Source organism: Microtus ochrogaster, linkage group LG8 (assembly GCF_000317375.1).
Source record: "Microtus ochrogaster isolate Prairie Vole_2 linkage group LG8, MicOch1.0, whole genome shotgun sequence".
NCBI lineage: Eukaryota > Metazoa > Chordata > Mammalia > Rodentia > Cricetidae > Microtus > Microtus ochrogaster.
The window spans coordinates 3,523,295-3,540,384 of record NC_022033.1 but is presented as its reverse complement, the minus strand read 5'-3'; the positions used below and the strand labels follow the sequence as shown (position 1 = coordinate 3,540,384).

The following is a 17,090-nucleotide window of genomic DNA, read 5'->3' as shown; positions in this document are numbered from 1 at the left end:
TATATATATATATATATATATATTTACCTGTCTATGTATATGTGCCAGGAATGAGGACAGAGGAGAGAGCTGGGTTCCCTGGAGCTGGGTTACAGGCCGTTGTGAGCTGTAGGTCATGGGTGACTGAGAAGAGCAACATGGACACGTGGTCTTAACTGCTGTGCTATAATTTTAATTCCTTTGGATTGATACTCGGGAATGCCACCCTGGGCGTGCACTAGCTGTGCTTGCATTCCCTGAGAGGCCCAGGCTGCCTGTACAGAGCTGAATTCCCACCAGCGGTGCCTAAGGAGCTTCCTTCTTCTGCACCCTGACCAGCCCTCCTGTCATCTGCCTTTCCTCTGGTGGGCGAGGGCTGGCGTCCCCTGGGATGTAACTCAGTTTTCCTGGTGTGGAGTGGTGATGGTGGACTTTGCATGTATACACGGGAGGGCTGTCTGTCCCTCATGTATGTGCATGTATGGTTGTGCTTCTGGAGGCCCGAGGGTGGTACTGGTTGCCCCCCTCAGTTACTCTCCACCTTTTGGGAGATGAAGTCTTTCATTGCCCCAGGGCTCACCAATTAGGCCAGCAGGTTCACCTGCAGCCTCTTAGATCCTGCCTCTGCCTCCCCAGTGCTGGAATTTCAGGAGCATGAGGACACATCTTATATTTTACATACGTGCTGGGGATCTGATCCGAGTTCCTCATGCTGTGTGGCAAGCTTCTGCACCATGTCCCCAGCCCTCAGTGGTTCATTCCCAGTTTATATCCTTTTCTGCATTTTAACTGGGTCATTTTCTTGTCACTGGTGTGAATTTCTTCTGCATGTTGGGTCTTGCCCTCACAGCTAATGGATGGCTTACACACAAAACCTTCCTGGTGCTGTGGTCCTTGTTATTCTGCCTATTTCCATTCCTGTGTAGAAGTGTTTTAAGTTGATGCTACCTTGGTGTGTGTGTTTTTTCTTTTGCACTTGGCTCTTTGGTCTTCTATAGGAAATCTTTACACATAATGCTTTGGAACCTTTATCTAGTGTTTTCTTGTTATAATTAATTCATGTTTAATGTCTTTTCCTCATCTCATGTTGATGTTCATTATATAATGTGAGCTGGGAGCTGGGAGCGAGAGGCCAGAGCGCGTGTGTGACGTGGTAGCTCAGGTCCGATGTCCATTTTCCCTGGGCACCATTTGTCAGAGATAATGTTATTTCTTCCATTGTGTGGTCTTGGCACCTTTACAGAGAGTCAGTTGATCTCAAAGTGTCTATATCTGGGCTCTCAACCTTCTCCCATGGGTGCCATTTCATCGTAATGACTTTATAGGAGAATCTGAAGTTCCTGGTGTAAAGCCAGCAGCCAGCAGGTGACAGGTGTGTGAGGAGATTGTCAACAGTTTGCACCACTCTGCCTGTACCATCAAGTCTGTACCATCGTGGTCTCTATGCAGGCAACACACGCTTATTGAGCTGTCTGTGCCTGGTGCAGGTGCCTATGGAGGGCTTTCTGACAGTTAATTGTAGTAATATGAGCGGCGGGCTGCTTCCTGCCACCCAGCTAGCTTTACCCGAAATAATTACACAGACACTGTACTCTTTTAAGCACTGCTTGGCCCATTTCTATCTAGCCTCTTTTAGGCTAACTCTCTCACCTTGACTAGCCCATCTCTAATAATCTGCTGTAGCCCACAAGGTGGCTTACCAGGGAGATTCTAGCCTCCGTCCATCCTGGGTCGGAACTTCATTGCATGTGCCTCAGAGAGCAGAGTTCTTGCCTCTGCCCGCAAGAGTGGAGCATCGTGTCTCTCTGAGGCCTCTGCCCCCGAGAGGAGAGCTGTCGAGTCTGACCTCACTTCCTCTTCCTCCCAGCATTCTGTTCTGTTTACTCCTCCCACCTATGTTTTAACCTATCAGGGCAAGCAGCTTCTTTATTTAATTAACCAATGACCTTCCTCCATCAGTTAATAAGTGATTATTGAGTTCTCTTTGCAACTAACAGGTTTATGGGGGTAGAGGTTCATCTTCATCGTCAACTCGATTGCATTTAGGGTCACCTAAAAGTCATCCTCACAGCCACACCCAGATGAATGTTTCCAGGAGGTTTAACTGTGAGGAAGGACTCATCCTAAGCATGGCTGGCTATGCAGAATGCAAGAGGAAGGGAAGAAGGGAGCAGAAGATGCTGCCGAGCAGGCACCCACCTCTTTCTGTTCCCTAAGGACATGATATGAGCAGCCACCTAAGGCTCGTGCTGCATTTGGCCAGCCCACTGCCACATTTTCCCTTCTGTGATGACTGTACCCCACCAAACTGTAAGCCAGAATAAACTCTCCCTTCTCGTGTTACTTCTTTTTAATGATTTATTTGTTTTTTATGTGTATGAGTGAAAGTCTACATGTGTGTCAGTGTACCACAGAGGTGCAGGGAGCACTGAGGCCAGAAGTAGGTTCCAGATCCTGTGGAACTGGGGTCACAGGTCATTGTGAACCACCATGTGGGTGCTGAGAACTGAACGGACTGCTCTGCAAGAGTGGTCTCAACCCCAGAGCCGTCTCTCCAGCCCCGTCTCAGGTCGCTTCCTGTCAGGCCACGATCTCACTGATGAGACCAACACTTACACGATGAAAATCTTTATGCTGTTAAAGGCATTTACAGACATCTCCGCATAGTTGAAGGGGTCGCGTGGAGGTCTCTTTGCTGTTAAAAGGATGTTGCTAGGCCCAGGCTTCCTACTCCCATGACTCCTTTGCACTAGAGAAATTTTTGTGCAACCCTGGGCATGTAGAACTACAAAGCAGACATACAGACAGCATACAACTTTAATTAAAGCAGTGCTTTGGTGTGCACATCATCACTTTACCATTCATTAAAGGTGAAAGCAGAGTGGCGCTCCAGCAAGATGGACACCCCATTTGCAGACAGCACCAAATCTTGGCTGCATATTGGAGCCTGCAGGCCACCAAGACTCTTCGATGTCTCTCAGAGTAGATCAATGGTTACATTTTACAGTCATCAATGCCAAGAAGGCTACTTTGCTTAAATATAGAGTTCAAAAATGACAGATGCATGTAGGGCCACATCAGAAATGGTTGAAATTCTGTCATAATCTTAAGCCAAAATTCATTAAACAACCTTTTAACTTTAAATTGAATTCAAGTCAGCAGCTCAGACATCAGTCTTTAAAGTGAAGCTTATTAACCATTCTGAAGTTGCACTAACTTGCCACATTCGTGCTAAGATTCTCGCGGCTGGCAGGCACCACGGAGGAGCCTGAGGCTAGAGGGTCATCTTTGCTTTTCCAAGCTGCAGTAACAAAATTCCTGACACCAGGCGGTTTATAAAGGCTGGGAACTTCTCTTCTCCCACTTCTGGAGTCTGGGGCCTCCATGATCAAGATGCTGTGTGTTTAGGTGTGTGAGGGCGGCAGCGGGAAGCCAGCTGAGCTCCATGCTGTGTCTTTTGCAGATGGCTTAGTCTTATTCCCAACACAGAGGCTTTGTGCTCCAGTAGCCTCAGCACCTTTACACCAACACCACCTGAACTGCAGAGGGACAACTTTAAAACTTCAATGTTAGCGGACGCTCCTCTGGACAGTCAGTTTATAGAGGAGGCTCTTGGGCACCGTTAGGAGTCCCTGGGTGTTTACGAGGGTCTCTCTCTCTCTCTCTCTCTCTCTCTCTCTCTCTCTCTCTCTCTGTTGCATAGACAGACCTATCAACAATGTCAGTCTCCCTCTGATTCCCTTCTCTACCATAATGAAGGGATGGAGGCATTCACGACGAGATGCACAGAGTTCTTTAAAATCATCTGGGTAGGGGCTGAAGAGATGGCTCTGCAGTTAAGAGCACTGACTGCTCTTCCAGAGGACCCAGGTTCGGTTCCCAGTACCCACATGGCAACTCAAAACATTTAGTAACGGCAGTTGCAGGGGATCTGATGGTCCTTCTATCCTCCAAGGCACAGCATGCATGTGGTGCACAGACATACACTCAGGCACACATACAAACACATACAATTAAATTAGGTTTGCTAAACTTCTGCTTGTTTTGGTAACGTTGCCAGAGTAAACAGGCAGGCACGACAGCTCTCGGATGGCCACCACCCAGCACACCTCAGGTGTCTATGGACGTCACCTTCCCTCATTAGTTACCTGGGGAGGAACAGAGTCCTGGGGTCAGCCCCAGACAGTTGAGAGTGACCTGGCTACAGCTCCATGTGAACACAGATCACCCCGTCTTGCTCTCTTGGGACCCCTGATCTTGAAGAGTGCTACCTGGTGTCAGGGAGGCTGGGGGCCACCTGGAGACCATGCAAGCCTGTCTAATCATAGTGTGACAACAGGTGATCTGTCCACACTGTGTCTATTTAAAAGGAACCACCCCCACTCCATCTCCTAGGTACAGCTGCCTCTCCAGGGGATTGCCTGGGGTCCATGGAGGAGGGGGCACCTTCCGTGCATATCCAGGCACAGGCACATAAAAGAGACTTTTCCTCTTGCAGATGAGTAAGACTAGACCCCCATTTCTCCTCCTCATCCCCACAATCACATAGAGCTATGAGAAAGAGCCTTCCTCCTGCCAGCCTTACCCAATCCACTCCTTCTCTCTAGAAAGAAGCTATAGCCGCGTTACTTCAGGTGCCAGTGTAGTCCTGATGGCAGCAGCTGGTGGTGGGTGCAGCTGGGAGCGGCTAAGGTTCTGGGATGGTTAGATAGGTCTAGACCTACCCTCTCTTGGCTAATTCATCTGAGTATCCTCTGTATTTCCTGCTGTCCTAGGTTCTGGAGATCATGTATGATCAAAGCAGGCAGGGTTCTCTTCTCCCTCAGAGCCCATAGCTTAGGGACACTATAGACAACACATAGGCCAGCTAGCAGGGAAGCAAATTACCAGGCGGGGGGTGTGTTGTGGTGGGCATCACCTAGTTGATGGGCCTAAGAGTAATGACTAGCTCTCTTAGCATGGTAACCCCCTCCCTTTAAGCCCTGGGAGGTGAACCAGGAGCTGAGGTATTCTGAGAAGAAACCAGCCATGCAAGAAGAATTAGAAACAGGAGGAACCGTTGGTACAATGACTAGACAGCCCTGTACTTACTCCAGAAGTGGAAGGAAGTTTCTGTGGCAGAGTGAGCAAGCAGAGGGGAGGGTAAGGAGTGTCTGGCTGGGTGCAGACTGTGTCCTCTGTAGTCCCAGGGAAGAAGAGTGGTTTTTTTTTCCCTCATGGTGATACAAGGCCATAGATGAACCTTTGAATAGAGGTGCACAAAATAATTCAAAATCATGGTTTTGCCACTGTTGGCCAGAACTTGCAAGGGTATCATCAATCACTTTTTATGTATCTTCAGTGAGATGCAATTGGCCACGTATAAACATACATTATCTGTGCAGCATTGCCACGATGAGACAGTGTGACTTCTTGCCCCATTTCCTCAATGATGTGGGAGTGTCACCTGTCTATCTGTTGCTTTCATTGGTTAATTAATAAAGAAACTGCTTGGCCTTTGATAGGCCAGCCCTTAGGTGGGTGGAGTAGACAGAACAGAATTTTGGGAGAAAGAAAGCCGAGTCAGGCAGTTGCCACGCCTCTCCTTTCCAAGATGGACACAGGTTAAGATCTTCCTGGTAAACTACCACCTCGTGCTGCTACACAGATTCTTAGAAATGGGTTAATCAAGATGTGAGAATTAGCCCGTAAGAGACTAGAGCTAGTGGGCCAAGCAGTGTTTAAAAGAATACAGTTTCCTTGTAATCATTTCGGGTAAAGCTAGCCATGCAGGAGCTGGGTGGCGGGACGCAGCCCCGCCCCTCCAGTACATGCAAAGGGTATCTTCAATCACTTTTTATGTATCTTCAGTGAGATGCAATTGGCCACATATAAACAAACATTCATCATCTGTGCAACATTGCCATGATGAGACAGTGTGACTTCTTGCCCCATTTCCTGTGACCCCTGTGATGTTGCTTACCTCTGGCTTCCTCCTGACGCCTGTACCTCATGCCCAGGAATCTGTCAATCTTCTGTGACTAGGGGTTTGTCTATATCTTCTAGCATTTATACACGTACAACCAATATGTATGTGCGGAGGGTCAGAGATGGGAAGAAAGCATAATGATATTGTGTATGAAAACACCATGGTGAGCCCAGAGCTGTGCACTGACCTAAAACAGACTCAAAAAGTTCTCTCAAGGCATAAAATATTCCCCCATTTTCTTCTCTAAGAGCTGTAGTATTTTGGCTTGGGCAGGGTGGGAGTTGGGGAGATACTGTATCTGAATTCTTTGTGTGGTCAGAAGCAATCTTCCTTATATAGACCTGGAAGAGGTGATATCCGTCTCTGTAGTCAGCATTTTCATGTCAGGGTTCTGTCTGTGTAAGGATTGCTCCAGGCCTCCCAGTCTACGGAGCTGGTGACTTAGTCACGTTCAGGCCATTTCACCTTCTTAATTAACTACTGCCCCGTGGGGAGTCTCGATCTCTGGGTCACATCTACCCACCGAATTCTTCTCCTTGGGTGGATGGGGCTCTAGATTATCCTTGGCCTAGGGAAGAAGTGGTGCTTCTGTCTGGCTTCTTCACTCATTTCTCCTCACACATGGGGTTGTAGGAGGAACCCACAGCCCCGTAACCCCTGCTGAATGAGTAATTAGTCTCTAGTCTTTGTTCAGCTGCACCAGCTGCTGCTGGGTGCCTGGGAGGCATTCAGTTCATGCAGGCCCAGCCCTGGCAGCTGCTGGGTGGGAGCCTTTGTGTGCTTGCCCTTCTGTTTCTTTGGGGGATTACATAGTAGAGTGTCTGGGTCACAGGAAGAGACGGACAGAGGCTGGGAAGATGGCTTGGTGGGTAGAGGGCTTGCTTGCCCTTCACACTGGAGGACCCGAGTTATGATCCTAGCATTAATGTTAAAACAAAAAACACCTGGGTCTACGTGGCAGCATGTCCCTTTAATCTCTGGGAATACAGAGGCAGGAGAATCCCTGGGTCCGGTGGGCCAAACTGTCTATCTAGACCATTCAGTGAGCTCCAGGTTCAGTGAGAGACCCTGTCTCAAAATATAAGATGGAGATTGAGAAAAACACTTGTTTGATCTCTGACATCCATATATGCAGAGGACGTAGCTCAGACCCATGAAGGCTCCATGATGCTGCTTCAGTCTCTGAGCGCCTATGAGCCCTGCTCAGGCAGAACTTGTAAAAGTGGCCAACCAATGACTAGTCTATTTTGAGGCCCTCTCCACAAGGGGAAGCCCATGCTGGACACTGCCAGGGTGACTAGGAACTGGAGGCTGGACATCTCTGGATATCACAGAGACCTAGTATAGGGGAAAAAAATCAATAAAATGATTCCTAATTGCTGTAGGCATAGATCGGTGCCTAGCCCAGTCATCATCAGAGAGACTGCTGTTGGCCACTCATGGGAGTAGATGAAGAGACCTACAGCCAAACCTTAGGTGGAGAGAGATCCCAAACTGGAGATCTTCATCAGGTCCCTTGGAGCTCAGAAAAGCCCATGGAGGAAGGGGAGGAAGAATTGTAGGGCCAGAGGGGTCAACGACACCAGGAGAACACAACTTACAGAACCATCCAAAAGTTACTCTTATTTCATCGATGCATCCTGAGCCACTGGGATTGTTCAGCTGAACTTTGGTAATCTATATGGCTCTAGAAATTATGTTTTTAGCTACCTTTCTATTACTGTGATAAAACACCATAACTGAAAACAAGTTGGGGAGGACGGGGTTTCCTATATCTTACAGATTAGAGCCCGTCATCCAGGAAAGCCAGGACAGGAACTCAGGGCAGGAGCTGAAACAGAGGACATGCATGATGGGCATGATGGAACACTACTGACTGCTTGCTCCTCATCACGTGCTCAGCCTGCCTTCTTCTAGCACCCAGGACTACCAGCCCAGGGATGGCACTGCTCGCACTGGTATGGGGCCTCCCACATCAAACATCCAGCAAGAAAATGCCCTATAGACGCTCGTCCTTCAGGGAGACTTTTTCTCAATTAAGATCTCTTCTTCCCAGATGACCCTGGGAAGTGAACATAAAAGTTTACATAAACACTAGCTAGCGCGAGTTTATGTCAATTTACTAGCATAAAGCCACTGAAGGTGTCCTCCTGTGTCTTTGAATCTATGCAAACTTGGATGATATGTGATCTATAATGTCCAACTCCCTGCCCTTCTGCTTCTCCTTCCTCCTCCCTTTGGATCAGTGGGGCTAGAGTTTTGCCCGTTGTTTCATTGATTGACTTTTTCATTTCAGAGGATTTATTTTTAGTTTCCGCTCTGTACTTCTGTATCGCGTTATGCCCATCTCCATGGTTTGCCTTGTTCTTTTTCCAGGTTACTGAGGCATACTCTAAGGCTAATTGTTTTAATAAGGGCACTCAATGCCCTAAGCATCCCCTTAGCATCATTCTGGCATATTCCATTTGCTTCAGTATCCTCTGTGTTTCTGTTGTAAGTTCTTCTTGGAACTTTGGCTTTCTCGGAAGTTAAATATATATTTTAATTTTGTCTGGTTACTTTTGAAGAGATCTTTTTTTGTTATTGATTTCCAATTTTGTTCCACTCTAGTCAGAGGCCATGTTTTTATATGAATTGCGGTCTTTGAAATGTATCGACTTGTTTCATGGCCCAGAGCAGGGTATGTGTCCTGGTACGGGATGGGGCCCGCGTCCTTGGAGGGAATACATGCTCTCTGACTATCTGCACGTAGATCTTGTGTCAGCCTGTGGTGCTGGAGGGTGTATACAAGTCTGCCTTACTGCCCGGGTTTCTGTTGACTGCTTAGGTGAGTGGCGTAGGAGAGAGCTCTGAGATCCCGGCTGCGGCAGTGCCCTCCCTGCCTGTTTTCTCTGGCTTTCCCTTACAGATTCGGGAGCTCTGAAGAAAGGCCCACCATGTTTAGGTTCCTTGTGACCTACATGCAAAGTGGCCTCTTTTTGACAATGGAGCCACCCTTCCTGCTGACAAAGGTGTTTGCTCTGAAATGCTCCCTGCCCACAAATGTCCTTCTTCAGCTTCTCTGACCAGGATGAGACTAGGGGCACCCTGCCCTCCTCTTTTGCCCTCCTTTTGTGTTTTGTGGCAGCAGAGACTTTTGTCCTGCTTTTCACTCATGTTCCTTTCTATATTGCGTGTTCAGAATATTTACAGGAATATGCTTGGTTATCACATCCAAATTCACTGTTGGGTATGTACTCCCTTTTAAAAATAGTTTATGTGTAGGTGTGTCTACGTGTATGCTTGTGCACCACATGTATGAAGCCCAAGGAGGTCAGATTCCCTAGAACTGGAGTTACAGGTGGTTATGAGCCTCGATGAGGGTGCTGGGAATCAAACCTGGATCCTCTGCAAGAGCAGCCAGGTTTTAATGCTGAACCATCTCCCAGCCTTGTTTGTGTTTGAAGCCCGTACTTGTCTAGCACAGCTGACCTCAAAGGGACTCCATACTGAGGATGACTTTGGACTTGGGTTTCCCCCACTTCTGCTTCTCTGGCGCTGGGGTAACAGGTAACACTTTGCCTGACTCTTACACGGTGCTGGGGATTGAACTGTGGGCTTCATGTTTGCCCACTGAGCCATATCCTGAAGTCTGTTTATGCCGCCTTCATTTTGGGGCAGTCACCTTTTATCTTTCTTCTCCACTGCTCTGATTGATGAACTCTGTTTTCTTGGGCTGGAGGAACGGCTCAGCAGCTAGGAACATATTCTGCCCTTTCAAAGGATCTGAGTTCAGTTTCCAGCAACTGTGTTGGGCAGCTCACAACTGCCTTTAGCTCAAGCTCCAGGGGATCCAGCATCTTCTGGCCTTCAGAGAGACCTATACACACATGCAAATGCACATCATTAAATAATAATTTTTAAAAGCCAGTTTTCTTTAAAGAAAATTAAGTAAGAATACATCTGCACATGGCAGGTGCCAGCCCCATACTCCTCTTTCCTTGTTTGGATTTCAGGTTTCCATCTGAAGTCAGTTCTTTCCCTACTGCCTAAAGAACTTCTTTTAGTCATTGATTATTGCCGCTTTCTAATTCCTGAAACAGTGTTTGCCTTTATCCTGAGAGGTATTTTTGGCATGCGTTGAGCTGGAATTGCCTGAGTTGTCTCCAGTGAGTGTCTTCTCAGTGTGTCACTTCTGGGTGGCTGTGGCTCCCTTCCTTACGCTGCGGCGTGCCTGTCTCTCAAGGCCATTGAGGTGTCCTCACTGTCGGGGACAGTGATGACAGGCTCCACACATTTCCTTTGTGCGGCTGGAGCTTGGCCGAGCCCTTCCCGCTTTTCTGTAGGTGTGGGGAGTTTCGGTTGGCTGACACACATCGTGAATCTATTTCTTGGTTGTCGGATGCTCTTCCAGTCCTATAAATATCTGCTGAGTTTTATTCTGGGAAGCAGCTCGGTTACTTGGAAACGGCCTCACGCATCCTGGTGTGGCTTTTACAATTTCTTAGACAGAAGCTTCACTAAGCTCCCTTCAGCTGATCACTGCACGTTCCGAAGACCAGGACCATCTTGTATACCTTTCCCGGCTTCTGAACAATCACAGCACGTTCCAGCATGACTGGTGGGCATGGGGCACAGCCATAGGTCTCCCAATGTCCTTAGGCACCAGGTAGGGCCTCCATGGCCCTCACTCATAGGCAGATGCCAGCCCAAGGTGTAAGGGATTCTGCACATCCTGGGGCTATTGCTCAGCTTTTCAGCTGTGGGTCCCACAAACACCAGCTGTGGGTCCCTTGGGCTCTTTGCTTCATCTTCTCACCTCTGACAATTTCTGAGGCTCTTCCTGGGCCCTGGTAAGCCGCAGTCCAGAATCCATCCCAAGGCATCTGCTAAACTCCTAGCGAGTGCCTCGTTCAATGCTCACCTCTCCAGCTTCCCCTCCATGGATGCTTCTTTTCAGAATCTGGTGTTTACTATGCTTTGTTTTGGGGGTAAAAGGAGACCCCAGCCCATACAGATTCAAACGGAGCAGAACAAGCAAGCAAAGCCCCCATCCCTGCTGGGCTCGCTCGATACAAGGCTCTCTACTGAGGCAACATGCTTCAGGCTCTTTAGATAGCACAGAAAGCTCTGTGGGGAGGGGGTACGGCCGAGCACACCTGCTGCATCTGAGTGCACTTGAGGCCGCTGCACCTGCTCTCGCCCTGTGTCTTTCCCTCCCTGTCATTGTCTATAGGTGCTGGGGGGGAGGGAGACAGGTGCACAACAAGAGGCACACGAGGACCCGTGGTGTCAAGGTGAGGAGGGTGGGTGTGGGGCAGCCCTGGGTTTCCCTTTTGGCCTGTCACTCATTTCTCTGTGCTCTGGCAGGGGGCCAACTGCTCACTTCTGTGCCAAGGGGGACGTGCCTTTTATACACGCGGGTACAGGTGCAGGCACGGGTGTAGAAGCCGATGTGGCAGGCTTGAATGATAGGATGAAGTCAGGTCTGGATATGGAAATACTGAGCCCTCCACAGTTAGTGCTTAGCATCCAGGGGCCAGGGGAAGGCGTGGAGAAATTGAGGGGGTAGACAGGGAAAGGTCTGGGTCCTGAGCAGACCTGTGTGAACAAGTGTGTGTGTGTGTGTGTGTGTGTGTGTGTGTGTGAAATCAACAGATTGATATATGACACTTTTACATCATGTGTGTGTGTGTGTGTGTTTGTGTGTGTGTGTGAAATCAACAGATTGATATATGACACTTTTACATCGTGTGTGTGTGTGTGTCTGTGTGTGTCTGTGTGTGTGTGTATACGGAGTGGCTGGGGCGACACAGGGTTGGGAGGGCACTGGCTGCTTCAGTGGCCTTGGAAGGACAGAGCAGGTAGCAGTTGAGGGTTTCTGTGTTCCTGTGACATCAGCGTGGTAGAAACAGAGACTGTAACCCATCATCTCCCCTCTGGTGTGGCTCCTAGACGCTAAGGAGGCTGGGACTTGGGGAGTGTGCAGCAGGCATGGGGAGCAAGCGGAAGGCCAGGTGTGGCCCTGTGCAGCATCCACAGAGAGCAGAAGGCCAGGTGCGGCCCTGTGCAGTCAGCTGCTGGATGGGCCACTCTGGTACCCAGGAAGGAACCAGCACCCCTTCTTCCTTCTCAACACCCTGACTTTCAGCCCACATTTCTTGAATAAATATGTCTGTAGGGATGAAATATTTAGGTCGATCCCCAGAATTTTAAAAAAGCCAGTTCTGGAAATCTGTGAATGAAGCCAGGTTTCCTTGTTTTATGGAGGAAAAATTTTCCCCAGCATCTTTTTCAAAACCGCTCAGACACATTCTCCTTAGGCCAGGAAACCATATTTATGCCAGAACAAACTCACAGTAAAGAAAACCAAAATGAGTGAGTAAAATGATTCTTGCCTTGCTTTAATCCTCAATTTGCAATGAAATTATGAATATTTACGAAATTGACTCCATGTTCATGTATCTCCATTATAATGCATTTCTCGTTTTCCTTGTTGATGTTATAAACATTTTCTGTTGCAGTAACATGCTGTCTTAGGGTTTCTATTACTGCGATGAAAGACCAGAAGGCAAGTTGGGAGGAAAGGGTTTGTTTGATTTACACTTCCACATCACTGTTCATCACTGAAGGAAGTCAGGACAGGAACTCAAACAGGGCAGGATCCTGGAGGCAGGAGCTGATGCAGAGGCCATGGAGGGGGCTGTTTACTGACTTGCTCCTCATGGCTTGCTTAGCCTGCTTTCTTATAGACCCCAGTACCACCAGCCCAGGGATGGCACCACCCACAATGTTCTGGGCCTTCCCCCATTGATCACTAATTAAGAAAGTGCCCTACAAGCTTGCCTGAAGACCTGTCTTATGGAGGCATTTTCTCTCTGATGTGCTTGTTTTGTGTGTCTGTGGGGGCTGGCTCTGTCTCAGGCTGTTTCTTTCTTTTTTCTTCAGTGATGTTATGGTGTGTATGCACATGTAAGATGCAACTCAGCCAGGCAGACCCAAGACCAGCCTGGTGATTCGTTCACGGGCAGGATTCTTCACTGACTGCCTCTGGTGTCCTCGTCTCTCTGGGGAAAGTGGCTGCCATTGAACCAAAGTCTAGTGGAGGAGACAGATGACGGGCAGTTAACAAATGTCAGTCAAAGGAAGTAAGACAGGAGGCTGGGGTCATGGCGGAGACTCTGATCCAGTGGAGCCCCACGTCCAGGAAGAGGTCATCTATAAGCACCATCAGCAGGGCAGTGGGGAGGCAGAGGAGCTTCTGGGTTAGACAGGAAGGTGCTGGGTGAGAAGGCAGTACTACTCAGGGTTGGCGTCACAGCCATGGCAGGTAGAGTTACTCTGTAATTCATGGCCCGGGTGCAAATGGCTTCGAAAGGCAATGTGGACCATGACCGTTCAAGTGCTTAGTCCTGGATGATCCCTACTGTGGAGCATGGGACCCCTGCATGGGGGCCTAATAGCCCACCGCGTGGCATCGTGCACCCCTACCCTGCCCACTGAGCCCCTCGAAAGCGGCACAGTGTAGCATGTGTAGGACTCGCACTTTCAGCTCCTGGTCCCCGGCCCACGCTCCTGACAGCATCCCATGAAGGCCATATGAAGCCGGTCCACTAAGATATTTTCTCATCCCGGTGGGCCTCACAGGAACTTTGCCAAGGAAATGCAAGAAGGAGCTGCTGGCGGTGAAGCTGAGGAACCGGCCGAGCAAGCAGGAGCTAGAGGACCGGAACATCTTCCCCAGGAGGACCGATGAGGAGAGGCAGGAGATCCGACAACAGATAGAAATGAAGCTCTCCAAGTAAGTGCCACGTGCAGACCCATGCAGAGGCCTCCAGGCCCCCGCTGGGCAGGGCGCGCAGACGGGTGAAGGGTCCGCGCAGGTCGTTCAGCCCTTGACGCTGCACGGGATAGATAGCTGTCTGTTGGGGTTGCCTGTGTGCCTGTGGCTCAGCAGCATCCCTGGCCTCTGCCTGCCATGTTCGAAGTTTTCTCAGTATCACCAACTTTCCCCACGGTGAGCCAGTGGTCTGTGTGAGTCCGGGGAGATGTGTGGAAGGAGGGAGGGCCTGGACCAAATGGCGGAGGACATGGTTTCTGCGGCACGGCTGGCTACAGACTGCCCCTCAGAGCTTCCACCCAATCATCCTTCTCTAAGAACACAGGTCCTACTTTGCTAGATCTTCCGAGTCTGTTGGGAGAAGCTGTGCTGACATGAATGTCTAAATACAGTGTCACACTTTGGGGGTCAGAATGTGCACCTCAATCTATGTGCTACAGGATGAAGGATGCACTAACAGTTCCTATAGTCAGTCACCATTGGGGCCAGGCTCCTCTCCTCTTGCCTCTAAGTCCTCTCTGTGGCCCACAAGAACAAGCGATGTCCAACAGTCTCTGAAGGCCACCAGGTGATGGTTGCTCAGCAACCAGATGATCACTCACCCTGAGTGAAGACAGACTGTGCTGTGGTCCAGGCCAGAGGGGAACTGCCTGGCGGCCTTGGACTACAGAAGGCGGGGCTTCAGAGTATTCATAGAGGGTGGGGCTGTGGAGGGCGGGGCTGTGGAGGGTGGAGCTGTGGAGGGTGGAGCTGTGGAGGGCGGGGCTGTGGATCACCCGCCACCTGCGGATAGCAGTGCTGCCCAGAACCTCAGGATGGGGGCTGTGAGCTGTGGGAGTTGGGCTACTGGAGAAGCTGCAAGCAGCTTAGCTGCAAAGGGTGGGTCTGGAAGCTGTGGAGCTACTCCGTTTGGGAATTTCTAGGACCGGGATTCCCCTTGGTTCACAGAACCAGGAACTAATTTTAGACTCTGGGATCGAGTGTAGTAGCTCCTCTGATGCTTGTCACCACGTCTGAGAACAGAAAAGCATCCCAGAATTAGATTCAGAGAGCAGGAGGCGGTGAGTCTCCCCTGGAAGTTAGAGGTGGCCTCTGGTGCCCCCATATCTTCCTGTAGGAGCGGTTTAATTAGCCCTCTGCCCGTGTGCCATCTTGGGACCTTCCACATTCTACTGCTGAATAATTCAGCCTCCGGTTGCCATAGCAACACATCATCTGTGGTATTCCCAGGAGTGCTGGGGTTTCCTTGGTGGGTTTTTTTTTTTCTATTTCCAAATCTTAAAATTTTAATCTTCTGTGTGCTGTGGGGCTTCTCTGAATGAAGGGATCCTTGTCTTCCATGCATGCCCACCCAGCATGCCTAGTCTGGGTCCCACTATGAAGTTGTAGTCCCCTCTATGGGGTGAGAATCTGTGATGATGCCCATCCCTTCCTGCAGGGTTGCTGAGCTTGCCTTTCACATGTATGTGGGTGAGCGGGTGAAGTCCTGGCTTGGCATGGACAAAGGCGTCCTGGGAATCACATGCAAAGGCCTGTGTGCACCCCTGGTGTGCTGTCCACACACTCTCAAGAGCATTAAATACAAAGACACCACTGACAGGGACCCATAGTGTAGCTTGGGTTGGCCTTGAACTCCAGACCCTCCTGTCTCAGTCTCCCCAGCACTGGAGTCACAAGCGTGTGCTGGCTGTCACTCTCAAGTACTGACCACATGCTGCAAGTTGGGTTTATCCACTCCTGTCTCAGCCATCCTTGTAGCTACACAGTGATGGAGAGAGGTCCTCACTTCTTGTTTCTCACGCTTTGGGGAGCGGTTGCAGTTTCCTGCCAGGGTGCTGTGGGAGGAAAAGGAGGGGTACTAATCGGACAGTCCCAGAGTGCCTAGCCAGCCCCCCGTGAAACCTTCCAGACAGTAAGGCATCAAAGGGTGCTCTAGCTTGGTCATCACTTGGCGCTGTCTCCTATGGGCTTGGGCTTCATGTGGGGTGTGCTGGGAGTCCTGACCAGATGTCTGCACCCATAGAGGGCAGAAGAAGGAATGCAAAGTCATGTCATCCCCTCCCCGCACATAGGTTAGAGATACCTATTGTAAAAATATTCAGGAATGAGCTTGGCCTCAGGAAGTTGGGTCTAGATGGCAGTGCCCCATCACAGCTGTGGTCAAGGGCTCCCCCCACTTTATAAAGTGGAGACAGTGGGGCCGGTAGCTTTTTAAAGATTCCGGGTCACTCCAAAGGAACAAGATCACATTCCTGGCAGGAGGCACTGGCTGAGAATGGCTACTGCCAAGGCCAGGCATCCTCAGGGGTTGCTTGTCATAGGCACAAGCTCTAGAAGCCACCAGCAGGCCTCCTGGTCTGAATAAATGGGGTCACAGGTGCTAGCTGCCCATGCGGCCTTAGAGCCTCGCTGTGGAGCAGATGACAGCCTTGTGCCTAGAGTTAGTTGATGGCTTGTTTGGGCCAAGGCTCTGGACAGGCGCCTCTTGAGTGATGCATTGCGTGGCTTCTTCTTCAGGCTCCCTGGGGGAGGCCTTTGTTCCAGGGCTGAGTGAGAGGCTGATTAAGCTCAATAGTCTCCTCCAGGGGTTGGCACTTAGCACATTAGCACAGCGGTTAAATGATCCCAGCTTCTCTGTACACTGTGTTCTGCCACAACCAGAACAGACTGCTACCACTGGGCCCACAGAGAATGCAGGGTCTCAAGGCAAACAGCGCCAGGCAAGCGGGCAACACCAGTCAGTCTCTTCTCCCGCGCTTGTCTGCCTTGAACTCTGCAACGTTTTAGGAGGTTGCATGATGCTCCACATGTTCTTCTGAGGCTGCAGAGGTCACGCGTGGTGCGAACTCTTGTCTGTGGACACAGGTCTTTGGGAATATATAATCTTCTAGACTTAATAGGAAGAACACCTGCTGCTTCTAGTTGCTCAAAAGCCAGTCCTGTCTGGAGTGTGCGCATCCACCGCATAGGCAGAGGTCACACTGTTAACAAACTTCAGAGTGTCTTTGCTTCCAGTCTCTCTTCTGCCCTGGCTTTGAATGTGTATGAGCCTGGTTCACCATGGGCACTTTAAATCCACTCCTGTGAGCATCAGCCTCGGAGGCCGTCATGGTCATAAGGGAGCTGCTGCTCCAGTCCTTCTTGCTTGTTTGGAGCTGTGCACTCACAATCCTCTTGGAGGCTTGCCCAAGTGTCTTGGGGTGGCTTCTCTGCATAACTCCAATCCATTTTCACATGAGGAAAATGGACATACCACCAAGCCACAGGCAACAGGTAACTTGAGCATAACCCCGGCCAGTTGTGTTAGCAAGCATAAACTCAACT

At 49.8% G+C, this 17,090-nt stretch overlaps 1 protein-coding gene across 3 annotated transcripts in view; it reads left to right on the top strand.

Moving 5' to 3' along the window:
* The window catches only part of Phactr3 (phosphatase and actin regulator 3), a 201,552-nt gene that overhangs the window by 158,743 nt on the left and 25,719 nt on the right, over positions 1-17,090 (top strand). For all 3 annotated transcript variants that reach the window (XM_005362767.3, XM_026787110.1, XM_026787111.1), the window contains exon 8: positions 13,574-13,727. In XM_005362767.3, the coding sequence (XP_005362824.1) occupies positions 13,574-13,727 (154 nt within the window). The remainder of the gene's footprint in view (positions 1-13,573; positions 13,728-17,090) is intronic.